General features: G+C 32.2%; 1 protein-coding gene across 2 annotated transcripts; it reads left to right on the top strand.

The window, feature by feature from the left end:
- The first annotated feature begins 6,159 nt into the window (after positions 1-6,159).
- LOC134726891 (uncharacterized) lies at positions 6,160-10,743 on the top strand. Of its 2 annotated transcripts, none has more exons than XM_063591291.1 (5): positions 6,160-6,283; positions 7,469-7,610; positions 8,808-8,920; positions 9,830-9,932; positions 10,503-10,743. In XM_063591291.1, the coding sequence occupies exons 1-5, from the start codon at positions 6,244-6,246 to the stop codon at positions 10,639-10,641; spliced, it is 537 nt and encodes a 178-aa protein (XP_063447361.1). In that variant the 5' UTR covers positions 6,160-6,243; the 3' UTR covers positions 10,642-10,743. The 2 variants fall into 2 exon arrangements, with proteins under 2 accessions (XP_063447361.1, XP_063447362.1); XM_063591292.1 differs by having other exon boundaries at positions 6,188-6,283; positions 7,475-7,610.
- Positions 10,744-17,166: the final 6,423 nt, after the last annotated feature.

Genomic DNA, 17,166 nt, shown 5'->3' with positions numbered 1-17,166 from the left:
TGTACGACCTTTCATTGGTTGCAAACGAATTTTTTTTATTTCATTTTTTAGGATTGTTAGCAAAAACATAATAAAAAATCTTAATATTTAAAATCTAATTGCATTTTGGGTAATTTCGGATCGTGTAGATAGAATGGGGAATGGTGTATGGTGTAAAGTGTAAGGTGTATGGTGCAAAGGTGTAACGTGTATGGTGTAATGGTACAAGGTGTATGATGTAATGGTGTATGGTGTATGGTGTAATGGTGTATGGTGTTAGTGGGAAGTTTACACCATCCAAGGACTGTAGGAAGAAAAATAAAGAATAAATAAAGCTCTAATACGCTTCCGTACTTTCTTCTTCTTTACTTTTATTTTTTTATGCTTTTATATTTCGAATGTATCACGTCTTCTGATTGACTGACAGTGTTTTGGTTATTATTAGACATGTGACCGTGACGTCACCAACGTTTTGTCCATGATTTACATCTTCTTAGAATGGAACTTAGAATTAAATTATAAGAAATAATTGAAATATTTTTTCTGTCTATTCGAAATGACATTCAAAATGTGGTGCACACTTTAAAATAACCAGATATGCGGGTTATTTAGTGTATACTGCGTGTTGTACATATATTGTCTTGCTCGTTAATATCCATACGAGCATATACTATGGCAATACGCGTATAGTTAGACCATATGAATTTACGCATTTAGTCATGACCCAATGCGTATGGCTCCAATTCTCATATAGTGCGGATTAACCATGTATATACAGTTTTTTAATTTTCAAAATCTGTGATATATTTGCTTGATATTAAGGATAAGCAATTTATTCAAAACACATTATTGTATTAACATTTCAAGCTTTCTAGATTTACTACAATGCTACAACAATCCAGAATTCCGGTCAGCTTTGGTAAGATGTGTGAAGAATTGCTATGTAGGGTATGACCGAAATACTTGTGTGTAAGTTTTAAATGTTTCACCTTATTCAATGAATGCCATATATACACACCATCATTATAAATAGTAAAATTGAGAATGGAAATGGGGAATGTGTCAAAGAGACAACAACCCGACCAAAATAAAAAAAAACACAACAGCAGAAGGTCACCAACAGGTCTGCAGTGTAGCGAGAAATTCCCGCACCCGGAGGCGTCCTTCAACACTTCTTTTTTTAATATATATTTTTTCAAATAAAAAGAGTTGACGTATACTTTGAACACTTGTTTTGAGGCAGAACTAATCCTATCCAACTTTTATTCAAATTGAACCAATAGTTATTTACCAAATGAATAAATGAAAAACATGTCATATTCCTTACTTGGTACAGGCATTTTTTTAAAGATACGCTAGGCTACACCCAGTTTTAAACAATTAGATTTCGATAATGTTGTTATACATTTTGATAGCTATCTAAATATTCAACTTGAGGTGAAATTCAAAAAACAAAATCTATGAGAAAACTTTGCTGAGCAACACAAATAGATATAAATGGTAGATGTGGCAATAAATTGGATCCTGCATCAAAAACCTTGTAAACAAACATCATATCATATAACCGTATAGCGGGTTATTTCTGCAGTTGTACAATTTCGCGATTTAGGGACAACAAAGTTTACATAAACTTCTGGCGGGTTTTTTTTCGTTGATTTTTTGAATCTCAGTTAAATATGTTGGTGAATACTGAAATTGTTATAGTTAAAAGTTTTAAATAGTTATCAAAGGTACAAGGCTTATAATTTGACTCGTCAGGTGCGTGTTCATAAGACTCATCAGTGACGCTCAGGTCATAATATTTCGAAAGCCAAACAATTAAAAAAATAAAAGAGCATTGAGGACAAGAAATTCCAAAAAAGTTGTATGAACGACAACTAAGCTTATCCATGTCTAGGATAAAAAAAAATATCCTTTGTATATCGAATAATTCATACTTTTGCAAACAGTTTTATAAAAAAATTACCATCCATTGATAGCTAAGTGCTGATTACTGGGTTGATGATAACCTCGGCCACGAAACGTCCACCAGCAGTGGCTCTAAACTTAACACTTAAGTGTCTATTGTTAAGGTTGGTTGATATTTTTCACCGGAATGACCTCTTATTAATTGTTGATAAGATTCTAATCTGGTAATCATTAGAATACTGCTAACCTAGATATTTGTTACAAGTACTTAAACGTCTTGTAAAATTACGATGATTGGTTACACATTCTCTGGATCTATGATGTATTTACTAATTAGGTACAAAATAATCATGAGCGTTTACAACTCTTATATAGTTTTACACTAATCAATAAGGGTATTTATCTAGTAAGAGTACCTTACACTTACCTTATTGTACTCCCACAATACCTGTTTAACCCTGTCCGTGTTTTGTCCCTGTCCCAAGTCAGGAGCATTTGGCCTTTGTGGGTTTTTTTTAATTTTAGTTCATTTATATGTTTTTTCGGGTTTAGGTTAGCGTCCATTTTCACTGAACTAGACCAAAATCTTATTCAGGGCCAAGCTGAGGACCACTTCAAGGTGCGAGATTTTCTAATTACGTTGAAGACCCATATGTGGCCTTCAGATGTTGTCTGCGCTTTGGTTGGGTTGATGTCTTTTTTACATATTCCACAAACCAATTTCCATTTTACATATTTATAATGGTATATACACCTGACAGTCATTTTATGAAAAGACATTTATGTACGATGCAATTATGCATTCATCTTACTTAAAACTAACATATATCATTTGACCTGCCGACATGTACAAAATCCTTAAACTATGTTTTTTCAAACTACCCAAAGTATGCTAAACTTTTCGCGCAATTTATAGGCTTTATCTTATTTGACTTGTTTAAGTGATTTCCGCCTGATTATTAACCATTGAATATCCAGACTAATACTTTATTTGAACTTTGATGGATAGTTACCTCATTGGCAATCATACCACATTTCCTTATTTCTATTTCAATAGCCAGTCTTTGAAATTGTTTGTTTTCAATTACAGGTTTGTAGTTCGTCTGAAAAACTGTCCAGCGATGTTCCATCAGTGTAACAAAGAACAGCAAGCATCTGCCGTAGAAACTATGGTCAAAGAATATAGAGAAACAATATGCAATCATCACAAGTTTAATATCGGAGTTCCTATATGTGAGATAGTGAGATGTTAAATAAATGTTCATCTATCATTGATGTAACTGAGTTTTTATTAGTTATATTTTTTGCTTTAGGATCGCCGATCATGCCAAAAATCTTTTATAAGATCTTATAATATAAGGGTAATATGGTTGTGTTTGCTTACCTGTTTAATCCTCACTTCTAAAATTGTAGACGGTTCCAAATTGTTGACTGAAGCTTTGGCACATAAACACATTTGGTAAATATTATTGTAGCTTGTTTTACTTACATGAACAAACAAAATAATTTTTATGTTATGTGATTTCGAATCATTGTGATGACGAATTATTGAAGACATGAATTTAAAGGTACATGCATTCGATCATTTTAGCTGAACAATCCTCTTTGTTTTTATTTGCAGTCGTGGTTCTTTTTCTTACAAATTCAAACTATCATATGACTCATATGATTTAATATTATTATGGGCTTATGTGCATTTCTAGCAGTGTGCAACTGATCATCTTAAAACTTCTTGTTCATCTATCGTATTTACTCTTTACATGCCTTCTTCTTTTTATGCCCCACCTACGATAGTAAAGGGGTATTATCTTTTCTGGTATGTGCGTCCGTTCGTCCGTCTGTCCGTTCGTCCGTCAGTCCCGCTTCAGGTTAAAGTTTTTGGTCATGGTAGTTTTAAATGAAGTCGAAGTTCAATCAATTTGAAACTTAGTACACATGTTCCCTATGATTTGATCTTTCTGATTTAATGTCAATTGGTTTTACACCAATTTCACGGTCAATAACAAAACATACATTTAGTTTCAAAAGTACTTCGTCCAACGTAGATTCTATATATCACATAGTATGGCATTCAATTACTCGTACGCGTTTTATAAACTTTCCCGAGTGTTTTTTCGTCTCAATTTTTTTGTTTGTTAACATTTCATTTTTATTACTAATTGAATCAATTTTGTTTATAATGTTTGATTCAACGTGATATCCGAAAGCAGGCATAAGGAATACAGTTATGTTACTCTCCTAAACACTGATTGTTTTTCGTTTTAACTCTGATAGATATAGGAAGATGTGGTGTGAGTGCTAATGAGACAACTCTCCATCCAAACAACAATTCAAAAAATAAACCATTATAGGTTAAAGTACGGCCTTCAACACGGAGCCTTGGCTCACACCGAACAATAAGCTATAAAGGGCCCCAAAATAACTAGTGTAAAACCATTCAAACGGGAAAACCAACGGTCTAATCTATATAAACAAAACGAGAAACGAGAAACACGTATATATTACATAAACAAACGACAACTACTGTACATCAGATTCCTGACTTAGGACAGGTGCAAACATTTGCAGCGGGATTAAACGTTTTAATGGGCCCAAACCTTCTCCCTTTTTCTGAAACAATAGCATAACATCACAACATATAAAAACATACGATAAAATATCAATTGGCAGACTTAACTCAATCAAAAAATGAACTTTTAAACGCTTGATGATCTTTCCGAAAGATAAATCAAGTCGATATCATATTATCTAAACCCATAGCTAGTTCTCCAAATCTCTTCTTTATTTCCTAATTATGTCTTGTGGTCAATCTGAGTTGCATGATAAAACAAATTATAATTTCTTCACTTGTTTTTCTCTATGATAATTAAGGCCAACATTATCTTTTTCCTATCAGCTTATTCTTATAATTTTGTCATGAGACAGTGTATTTTCAAGATTAACCCCGAGAATTAGGTTATAAGGAACGACTGTAATATTTTTATCTATCTATTCGATATAACATATAAAAAAAATGTCATGCACACTTCATAGACATCATTTTTTACAGTCATTCCATAAGTCACCTACACTAAATATCAACTTCATTAACTACCAGTTATTTTATTCGTTCCAATGCAACATTCAAGTTGTCTATTTTATTTAATTGAAATTTTTTTTAGACTTATTTGGCTTCCTTTTATTTTTTCTATGTATTTTTTCATTAAGAATCTGAATACATGAATCTGATTTTTATAGTTTGATAGGATGCCATGTCATTACACCATTTTCCCATGACCCATACACACACACTGACACACACATTTTGCATGTGCATGTCCTGAACCAGGAGCATTTAATTCGGTTGTTGTCGCTTGTTGCTGTATATCATATTTTGTTTTTTAGTCTTTTATAGCTGAAGATGCGATATTGATTTCGTATTCGTTGTTGAAGGCCGTACGATGACCTATAGTTCTTGTTATTTTCTTCATCAATTGGTGTCTTGTGGAGAATTATATCATTGGTAATCATACCAGATTCTTATTGTTATAAATACGTATTTCATCTTAAGGTAGCACTACAGTCAGAATTTTCTGACTGCAACCAAAAGTCTTTAAAGATTAATTTCTCCAAAACTACTCAATGGATTTTTTAAAAACTTCTGCATACGATTTTGGTAAAATCAGAAGAATTTTTGCATTAAATCTCCTGTTTGGGGATTTTAAACGAGATTTGTTTTGTAATATCAATCAATTTGTAAGGCACAAATCTGCAAAATGTAAGAATCAGTGTTTAACCGTTATTTAGTTTAGACGAAAAAACACACAGACAAGTATGTAGGTACGACCTTCAAAAGTATTTATCGAACTCTTGCTAAATACTAAATTCTTAACTAAACACAGTAATTCATAAATGTTAGGGCTATATCAGGCATAGATAATATATTTGGCTTTGAACTGTCAAGCCCTGGAATAAAAATTGAGAAAAATACGTTTTTACATTTTTTAGAAAAATCATGACAAATTAACTAACATGATATCGAATTAAAACATTGTTGTCAGTAAATTCAAGCAAGATAAGCTTTATTGGAAAACCTTGGTATTTAGATAAAATTGACAAAGCAGATAAAAAACGTGAAGACATTTATGATAATAACACCGTGTTTTCTATACAATATGAACCAAGTGAACACATAATCATTTAGTTGTGAATTATCTCAATAAGTATTGTACTTTATATTATGTAATTAACACATCATAATTCGTCAATTATTTCTATTAATATCGTGCTAATTATGCGCTCACATATATAAACAAATTACATTTCTATATTCAGCACAACACATTTACATCAAATTTGTTTTTGACTAGTACAACTATGTTTGCCTTAGTACTCGTATTCATCGGTTTTGCCTCGGGTAAGTTAAATCTTTTTTTCTAAATACTAATATTTGATCGCAAACAGTATTGTATTTTTTGCATTGTTAATATTTTTATGGCAACAATATCATATCACCACGTATTTGTGTTAGTTTTTACTGAATACAGAATAGATATAATACTCAACCTTAGTTCTGTACCTTTCATCACTTAATAGATATAGGAAGATGAGGTTTGAGTGCCAATGAGAAAACTCTCCCCAAAATAACAATTTTTAAAAGTAAACCATTATAGGTCAATATACACCCTTCTACACGGAGTTTTGGTTCACCCCGAACAACAAGCTATAAAATTACTAGTGTAAAACCATTCAAACGGGAAACTCAACGGTCTAATCTATATAAAAAAGGCTTGTATTATCATTTTTAAATGACTGACCAGCCTGTGAAATAACTTAGAATGCTGGACTAAACGGATTAATATACATATGACAATCTGAATTTTATGTAAAATAACAGTGGTAAAAAGCTTTATTTGAGTCAAATTCAAATAAATTATGCTTTTTTTCTTGTACACGAAGTGCCGATTGTGGTTTCGTGTTGAAGATCTATTAATATTTTAAATATGATAAATAAAAGTTTAAAAAAGACGTAACAAAATCATTCCAGTAACAAGTAAAACATATCATTTGTATGCTCTTTTCCTATAAACTGTTGAGTGTCCAATGTCTCGTAATAACAGGGTTTTTCTACCACAGGTTATTGGTCACATTTGGCACAACTTTTTAATTGTGGGGTTAAATGCTCTATTACATCTTTTATGATAAAGACTCCTTAGTATTTTGATCCGAGAGTCACTGAAGAGTTTGATATTGACCATACGAGTCTCATGTAACAAATCATAAGCCTGGTATTCTTGATGAGTTTTTACATTGTGAGCATGTCTGATAACTTATAAACATATATCGTCTAAAAAATCCATTATCAAAAAGTTATCGAATTTTCTAATATGATTGATCAGTGTTTAAAGCTGATTTCAGTACTATATTTTTCTATTTCTTGACGGTCAGTTTATATTGGTGGAGGAAACAGGCGTGACCCGAGAGAAAGCCTGACAATTTAAGAAAATTAAGATGAATGAGGCGAGCAAAACTGCCCCTTGTGGGATTCCACCTAATAACCTCAATGGTTATAGTCTAGTGAATTTTCAAATCATTATTATAGTTTCAGGTAAAACATGGGATGTGCCGAGAGAATGCTATCCATTGTTTAGTTGTTCTAACAGATTTCTAGATATTGGAAACTTCTTCTATGATGGCGATACTTTAAAAGATATCAGCGAAGAAACAGTTGACGAGCTATGTCAGTATGTGCATATTTCTGTCATTAAATAGTTAAAATAAAGTCTCGATATCCCAATAAAAAGAGTTTGAATCCCAGCGAAGGAAAAATACAACTTTGCTTTTAAATATATAAATTACGCAATTCGGTTGCAAGATCTTGTAACAAATTGCTGACCATTGGTATGTAAAGAAACTCATGTAACTTTGGTGATTGAAACCAGCTAGGGACATAGCTACCTCGGGCTCGACTAAACACGTGCCTTAACATATATACCACTTTTGAATAAAAAAAATTCTAATCATTATTAATACGTGGTCCGTGGATCTGAACCCTTCAGGGCCTAGGATGACTAAAATGTTGTTGTTTTTTTTTATGTGTTTTTTTTTCAAGGTTGACTAAATGTTAACCTGTGTGTTTTAACTTTAAATAAAGCATTCCATTGATAGTTATAAAGAGCAATTAAAATGCGTTTTTCGTCAATAATAGATTTCTGTGAATAACACTTGAGAATGTTGAAATTGTAATATAAACATGAGTGCAAAATCGTATCTTAACTTCAGATGAGACAGTATAATTGTTGAAGCAATACATTTAAGAATATGTGTGGCATAAGTGTGAACAAACAATCAATTGAGCACTAGGTTAACATAGTATTATAGTTTTTAATAGCAGACAGATACGGAAGTTAAAGATATCAATTACTGCGTGACCACTAATTTTCAAGAGCGATTTTGGTTTGTGAGGTATGACAATCAGGCGTATGTGTCAAACTTTTATGAAAATCGCGGTAAATAATATATCCGTAAATTCAGATAGAAATGGATAAACTAGAGATGATAGTTATCAAAAGTACCAGGATTATAATTGTATACGCCAGACGCGCGTTTCGTCTACATAAGACTCATCAGTGACGCTCAGATCAAAATAGTTAAAAAGCCAAATAAATACAAAGTTGAAGAGCATTGAGGACCCAAAATTCCAAAAAAGTTGTGCCAAATACGGCTAAGGTAATCTACTCCTGGGGTAAGAAAATCCTTAGTTTTTCGAAAAATTCAAAGTTTTGTAAACAGAAAATTTATAAAAATGACCATATAACTGATATTCATGTCAACACCGAAGTGCTGACTACTGGGCTGAAGTATCCATAAGTTGATTATCAGAGTCTTTGCGCTGTCGTATTCTATAGATTTATACTGTAATATTGTATGTTGCATTGCAGACATATGAAGACAAAATTGGTTTGTAAGGATGCAGAGACGTGTAAAGAGATGCATTATGTTACTGATATGATGGCTGAAATAGAAACAGCTGTTTGTGTTCAGTATAGAAGATGTTTGTATATCATTTGTATAAGATAATTGAATATCGGGTTTTTTTCGAGTGTTTAATTTTCGCTTTTTTTCACGCTAGCTAAATAAACGCCAACATTTGACACCGCTTAAATTAATCTGCATTATCCAAAATGAATCAAAATACATGTACTAAATTTGTTGCACATTATACAGCTAATATGGAGTCTTTTATGTTGTGAATACTTTACTAAAATCTCTATTTACATAATAAATAAAATGGCTTCTCATTGTGTCGCACCTTTTGACAACACAGCAATCAGATGTTAATTAGTGACGAGCTATTGTATTGGAAAGTATCATAATCTAAACAATAAACATTTAATGAAAAATAACAACACCAACAATCACTTTCAGACGTATACCTGTATATATATATTGATCAAAACCTCAATTTTTAGCATGCCACAATGTCCATGATTTACGTTCCTCTTTAGTTCTCTAAATTATTTGTTTATTTAAACATTTTATTTTAACATGTCTTTTTGTGTGATTTAGCAACGAATCTTTTTATTCAATCATTGTCATTTATATCATCTTTGTTATGGTCGATGTACAGTACACGTGCCGTCAAAAATAGTACAATTTTGCATACAACTTTTGATTGTTGAATTTCAATCGATATTATAATTTTATCTCCTTTTTTTAACATATCTATTCAATCTTTTTTGGTCGAATTCTCTTGTGATCAGTGAAACGTCGAACAGTTGCCTGATGTTTGACTGTTGCAGTACGTTGTACATGTAGGAATTATAAAAAACTGAAATTAAACTCAAAAGGATATACCGCGGTATTAAGTTTTAGCATCCGTTCGACTTATATTTTAAACAAGATATTATAAAGCATCTTGCAATCAGTTAATTCTACACAAATAATAATTTGAACATTTCAGACATTCAAAGTTTAACAACCTGCTACAATGAACCAGAGTTCAGATCTAAATTCGTGGAATGTGTCCAAGATTCTTTTACATTCACTAATCCATCTACTTGTGGGTAAGTTTTACTTCAGGCAGTATACATATATTAGTGTTTTCTACCAACATTCATCGATTAAATTTGTATTTTAACAATTCTTTTTATAGAATTAATTGCCATTGGTCATCTATTTTTAATGACATATTTTGTGGTCGATAATTTTTCTTTCGATTTTAAAAATGCTTTAGGATCCGTAATTGTATTTTCCACTTTCATAATAGCACTGGTCTATCTTTGTTATAAAGTTAGTTTGTTTAAGATTACGTGTCTTGCGTACTAAATTATAATCCTGGTACCTTTGATAACTAATTAAGAATATTCTTGTGGAGGTTCTCAATGTTAAGGATGATTATATGTCAAACCCATAAGAAGAATCCTTCATAATCTGAAACAGTACGATAATCATTAGGGATTTTGTGTCTCTTCTACTGAGATTTAAATTATGCGAAAATCAAACGAAATAGAAATCAAAAGTAATCTGCAAATTTGATATTTACAATTTTCTATCATTTGTGACAAACCCATCAGACCATGATTCATTATATGATATGATTAAATGCACTGGAAATTCTTAATTTTGAATTACAGATTTGTGGACCAACTGAAAAGATGTGCCTCCATGTTACAGCACTGTAGAGCAAGGCAACACGCATCTGTTGTTGAAACCATGCTCAGCAAATATGGGACAACACTATGCAATCATCACAAGTTTAATGTTGGAGCTTGATTTCAGCTCAACTAAGATGAATATTTATCAACCATAAATAAAAAAAAATGTCACCGAGATCTTTGTCAACGAATTAATCAGTAAACAATCTTAGTTGATTTATCACGTTTGCTTACGTTGATTCCCTTCTCATAATCAAGTCTTAAAAATATAATCTGCCTTTGCTACCATTATACCCTTTGAAATACAATTTATTCTTGTGGTGTGCCTCGTCAGTCAGATGAACATGTCAGATAGACAGGCATGTATACCTTTCAATTGTATATAATTGACATATTACTGGTACATGTAGTATCCGGGAAATAGCCCAAACTTAAAATATGAATATCGTCAAATGAACCAAGTAAAATAACAAACATACTGAATTCATTAGAAAATTCAAAACAATAAGTCTAATATAAAAAAGAAGATGTGGTATGATTGCCAATGAGACAACTATCCACAAAAAGACCAAAATGACACAAACATTAACAACTATAGGTCACCGAACGGCGTTCAACAATGAGCAAAGCCCATACCGGATAGTAAGCTATAAAAGGCACCGATAAGACAATGTAAAACAATTCAAACGAGAAAACTAAGTTTGTTTAGCAACTGTCATATTCCTGACTTGGTACATGCATTGTCTTGTGTTAAAAATGGCGAAAATGAGTTTAAACTCAGATATTACCTACCAGTCGTACATCTTACAACAATTCCGTTCACCAAAAATAGTTGATCTATACGTACACCTTACAATCATGCACTCCTTGCAATCATTCCTTACACCAAATAAAGCTGCTTATACTAATTCAGATAAGGACTTGACCTGTAATTTAAACTTTGATCTCATATTAATGAAATGAGGAGGAAAACTTCGAAATTTTGATATACTAAGGCTGTTCTACCTCATGATTAGATTACCTAAGCTCTATTTGGCAAAACTTTTAGGAATTTTTGGTCTTCAAAGCTCTTCAACTTCGTTCTTTATTTGGCCTTTTAAACATTTATGATTCGAACGTTACTGATATGTCTTTTGTAGACGAAACGCCCGTCTGGCATATACACAATTTGAATCCATGTATCTATGATGAGTTTACTGGTAAACCCTCGATGACACACATTTAGAAAGCAAACAGTCAATAGAGGTATCCTATGATAAGTAATATGGTTTGCTACTGACCCCCTTGGTAAAGTCCATATAGGAGTTGAGGCCGGAGGCCGAATACCCTATGGATTTATTCACCCTCTATGGATCCGTGGGGTCATTATTTAACCATATAACGAATTTATTGCCCGCGGGCATTTTTCTGTTGCGTTTTGTTGAAAAATAAACAATGAAACACAAGAAAATTAATTGATGACGTCATCATAAACGCGTCATTTCCTTCCTACGGTCTCATATGGTGGTATGAAGCTTTCAAATTAGGAACGCCTTTCCGCATAAATGCGCAAAGTTTGGCTTTCCACAAAACCAGGTTCAACCCATCATTTGTACCGAGCCAAGAAAATGGTAGTTGTTATCTTATAATTCGTTTCTGTGTTTTGCACTAATCATTTTCCAAATTAAGGAATTCTAAAATGCATCAGGATTTTGTATAGTATTATTTTTCAATTGAGCACTAACAGCATCATTCTATAACAAACAAAAATATATTAAATTTATTAGACTAATTAACAGTATAATTTCATCTTCTCACTGTTAAACTCGAAATTTTAGAAAAACTGCTGTACTCAGCAAGTGGAAAATTTGAGAAATATTCGTTGATTGAGGAAAACAATGTACTTTTAATTATATTTAGGTTTTTCCTCGGTTTTAGATTGTTTTGTAAATAAATTGGTATATTTAAAAGATTGTGCCCACTACAGTCCCAGATTTAGCATGGTATAAGTTGATATGTAATAATTTGAAATGGATTTGTTCAATGTCCTAAGTTTATTGAGATTCTGAACTAGTTGAAGTTCAGCTGTTGGCTTTGGGGGTAAAGCAGATGAAAACCATTGACTATGATAACTTTATATTGCTGCTTCAATCTAAACATCTCAAACAGTAAAAATATTGCGTTTTGATTGCACTTTTAAGTCATTGACAGATGAGTGACAGACGACAAGTGATAGCAAAGGTTCCCATTTTATTTTGGTCCATGCGTGCTAAAAATACATTCTTTTCAAATACAAATATACATTTTACTTAAATGTGTTTATTGTATTGGAATTTAAACAAGAAAACACCATCACTGACATCAAGTGATCTAATATACACTAGACTTTCAACACATGATTTATTAGATCCGGTTTAAAACAAATGTCTAAGGTCCTTTATAAATCCACAGTTTAATGACACCAAATCGAGAAATGCGTTTTCTAACTTTATTCCCCCTAGTCAGTTCAATTATGCTTTCAAACCGTTACCAGATCTTAAAAACTGCAAACTGCTACAATTACGCAATTAACCTCAAGATTCAAACCACCAAGTCAATCAAACAGCATGAAGAACATGAGATATTCAAATTAGCAGTAATTTTTTTTTAAATATGTGTTTATGTAATTGTCCTTTTTATAGTTATGTTAAACCGATTTGATTTTACTTTGAAAGGCTATTGTATTTCTAAATAACATATTTACTACTTGTTAAAACTTGTTTAACTCAATAGTGCTGATCAATAACAATGCTAAATATGCCATTTCAACATTTGATAACAGCGGTATACTACTGTTGCCTTTATTGATGATATAATTGACAGTTTCCTGAATAGGTTTTATTCTGATTATTTAAAATTTCAGAAATATATCTTTAAAAACACATACGTTTCAGATCTGTGTAATCTGATTAAAAATTGGAGAATGTACATTTTATTTTTATATTTCTTTAGTTTAAACAATATATAATGAAAGTTTAAATAAGTCGCTATAAAAAATGTATACTTTATGAAAAAGAGGGAACAGCCGAACATGTCTACAGTATTTTCGTACTGTGTTGGTCCTATTACGGTAGAATCGAAATAATTCCTTCTTCTCATGCTCTATGCACATGTAAACATGGGTAGGCATTATATTTTACACCTCGCTAACGCTCAGTGTTAAATGTCGACAAATAGGATATTTTTTTTATATAACCAGGACTCTCTTGAGAACACCAATCATAATTTTATAAACAGAAATATTAGAAAATATCAAGTCTTTTACAGAGTGGTAAATGACATTTTAGACTAAAACACAATAATGTCTGTATTAAGGAGATTTGCAAGTTTTCAGAATGATTCAGAATGATTCTATCATATTTTTATATCTAGAAACAACTCCAAATTTAAACTTCTTATTGGATATTTCTATATAGAGTTGTTTAATAACTGGTTTATGGATAGGTTTTTATCAACGTTTTGCACATCATAAGAGACGAAGAAAAAAACGTTTGAATACGAATATCTTAAAAGTTATCTGTTAAAAGTTTTGGATTCTCATAAATTCTATGTATAACTTTTGGACTAGTTTGAATCTCGGTCTATTTCTGTAATTTATTCTTACATACTTTTGATTTTTTAACCCTGTATGCGTACATTGCCTATGTAAATTTTAAAATTGTTTGTATGCACATTGAACGACAAATGTATGTGACGTATATAATTTTTCTGACGTCAGACACTCAAATCAATCCATGTGTTCGTAGATAGTAGATTTTTTGTGTCTTGTTAAATTGTTCCTTTTATAATTGTTATACGATGATGACTGATGTACCCATATTTTGACTATTTTATTAATTGTGACTGTTTATTTAACGCATCATGTAAATGTAGCGGAATTGACTGTTATTAAAGTGAGAGGGTTAGCGCTATAGAACCAGGTTTAATCCACCATTTTCTACATTTGAAAATGCCTGTACCAAGTCAGGAATATGACAGTTCTTGTCCATTCGTTTTTGATGCGTTTTGTTTTTTGATTTTGCCATGTGATTATGGACTTTCCAAATTGATTTTCCTCTGAGTTCAGTATTTTTGTGATTTTACTTTTTGTTATCATACTACATCACCAAGCTTTCTTTGTATCGACCTAAATAAACATATTAACAATCCAATTCTCAATCTGATGGCCAGGTTCTTAGTGGATAAGTTCTCAATCTTATGGCCATGTTATTAGCGGATAAGTTCTCAATCTTATGGCCATGTTCTTTGTGGATATGTTCTCAATCTGATGGTCATGTTCTTAGCGGATATGTTCTCAATCTGATGGCCATGTTCTTAGCGGATAAGTTCTCAATCCGATGGTCATGTTCTTAGTTGATAAGTAAAAAAGGGTTTTATTTTGTAACAACACTTTGCCAAAATTCCACACAACAATCTTCCTGAAATGTTAGTTTTTGTTTAAATTGTTCTAAAAGTACAATATTGTTACAACTATCGATAAATCATGTTTATTACTTACTAGAAAAACGCAATTACTTTCTAAACTCCTTTACCACTTTTTATATAACCTTATTTTCAGGAATACATGATACAAACGCATTGACAAAGATAAGGCTTTAAAAGCTTAAGGTAACACAAGAATCCTTGTTTAATGAGATCAAATTTGAAAATTAGAGCTGTTCTGTAAAGAGATAATAACTTTGATGACTTCTCTGAACATGCTAAATGATCTATGACAAGGAAAATGGGAAATACATTTGACTAAAAGAACATGTATTCACATGCATAACACTGAAATAAATCAAAGAAAATAATGTTATCTTGTCTTAATGAGGGATAAATCGAAATTTGTCGAATGTGACATCTTGATGATTCTTGATTTCTTGTTTGATAAATAATGGTAACAGTAGTATACCGCTGCCCATTTCTCATTAATCGAGTCCGGGTCACAACCAAAAGCCGAGGGAAACATACTAACTATAAGAGGAAAACGATGCAACAACAAACACACTGAAATGCCAAAAAAACGAACACAAACATTCACAGACTTTTATTGTACGTTTGGAGGAAGTGGTTTTCAAAAAACAATCAACATTTCCATGGAAACCAACTGTGTTCTTTTCATTGCAGACTTGTTACCGTCATTTATATAAGGTTGGCTCTAAACAGAATCTTCTTGGAAGGAAAAAAGAGGAATCGACCATTAGTCCTCAAGCTACAATAGATTTTACCTTGTAATGAAGGATACAAAAGATAGTTATAGTTTACAAGGGAGCTTATTGACCGAGAGCTCGAAGAGGTGAACTTGAAATTCCTCCATCGATGATAACAGACGTCATTACGATCTAAAAGATGACATCAGATATCTTCCAATTGTAGTAATCATGGTGCTATCCTGTTTTCGTCGAATGTAACACAACCAAATTAACAATTGGCTTGTACTTACACGAGCATCACGACAAGTGTAATATGTGAAGCAGGGTAACTAGGCTCCCATTTCTGGAGCACCTGATACTAACCCTGTTTAATAATGGGTCCCCTTTGGTAATTTTCACCTCTAGCTATCAAGGTTTGTTAGGGGAGGGTTGAGATCTCATAAACATGTTTAACCCCGCCGCATTTTTGCGCCTGTCCCAAGTCAGGAGCCTCTGGCCTTTGTTAGTCTTGTGATTTTAAATTTTAGTTTCTTGTGTATAATTTGAAGTTTAGTGTGACGTCCATTATCACTGTTCTAGTATGCATATTTTTAGGGGTCAGCTGAAGGACACCTACGGGTGTGGGAATTCTCGCTACATTGAAGACCCATTGGTTGCCTTCGGCTGTTGTCTGCTCTATGGTCGGGTGGTTGTCGCTTTGACATATTCACCATTTCCTTTCTCAATTTTATTGTTAAATACTAAAACAAAACAGAAAAATGTGTCATATAATTCCATTGCGAGATAGGTTGAATTTTAAAGTGAATACAACATCCAAGAACATAAGTCACAAGAAACCCAACTATAAATTTTAGTTAATTTATCTTTGGATAAATTGATCGTTCTTACTTTAGACATGTTAGAAGATCCATATTTCAGATATAAACATATTAGCCGACTTTTGAATATAGATAAGCAAGTTGGTTTTCCTGCTTGAATTATTTTCTACTAGTCACTTTTGGGCCCTTTATAGCTTGTTGTTTGGTGTGAGCCAAGGCTTCATGATAAAGGCCGTACTTGGACCTACACGTTGTCAATTTAGAAAACATCAATGTTGGCTCACTTGTAGATCATATTTTGTTACATTTTAACTGTCTTAAGCTTATATGGGCAATAACTCTAAAGTGAGTTGTCCTATTTTTCTGAAATAGACCTCGACCTACTGATCATTTCAACTTTAATCTGTTTTTGTTTGGTGAGATATAAGCCGAAAACTGTATTTCACCTGTACAATTCTAGCAACAGCAGACAAACTAGTTAATAAATCAAATTGTGGGATATTAATATAAAAAAAATACCCAAAAAATCATTCACCGACAGGTAAAGTTTGCTTACATTTCATTAACTTGTTTCAAGAACAGACAAACAAGGAATGACTATGGCAGACACCAAGTGATATCAAAAGTTCACACAGACTTGTAAGCTAAAAAAAATCTTTTCCAACACAAATC

This window comes from Mytilus trossulus, chromosome 7 (assembly GCF_036588685.1).
Source record: "Mytilus trossulus isolate FHL-02 chromosome 7, PNRI_Mtr1.1.1.hap1, whole genome shotgun sequence".
NCBI lineage: Eukaryota > Metazoa > Mollusca > Bivalvia > Mytilida > Mytilidae > Mytilus > Mytilus trossulus.
The sequence above is the reverse complement of the archived record's forward strand: the minus strand, read 5'-3'. Positions and strand labels throughout refer to the sequence as shown.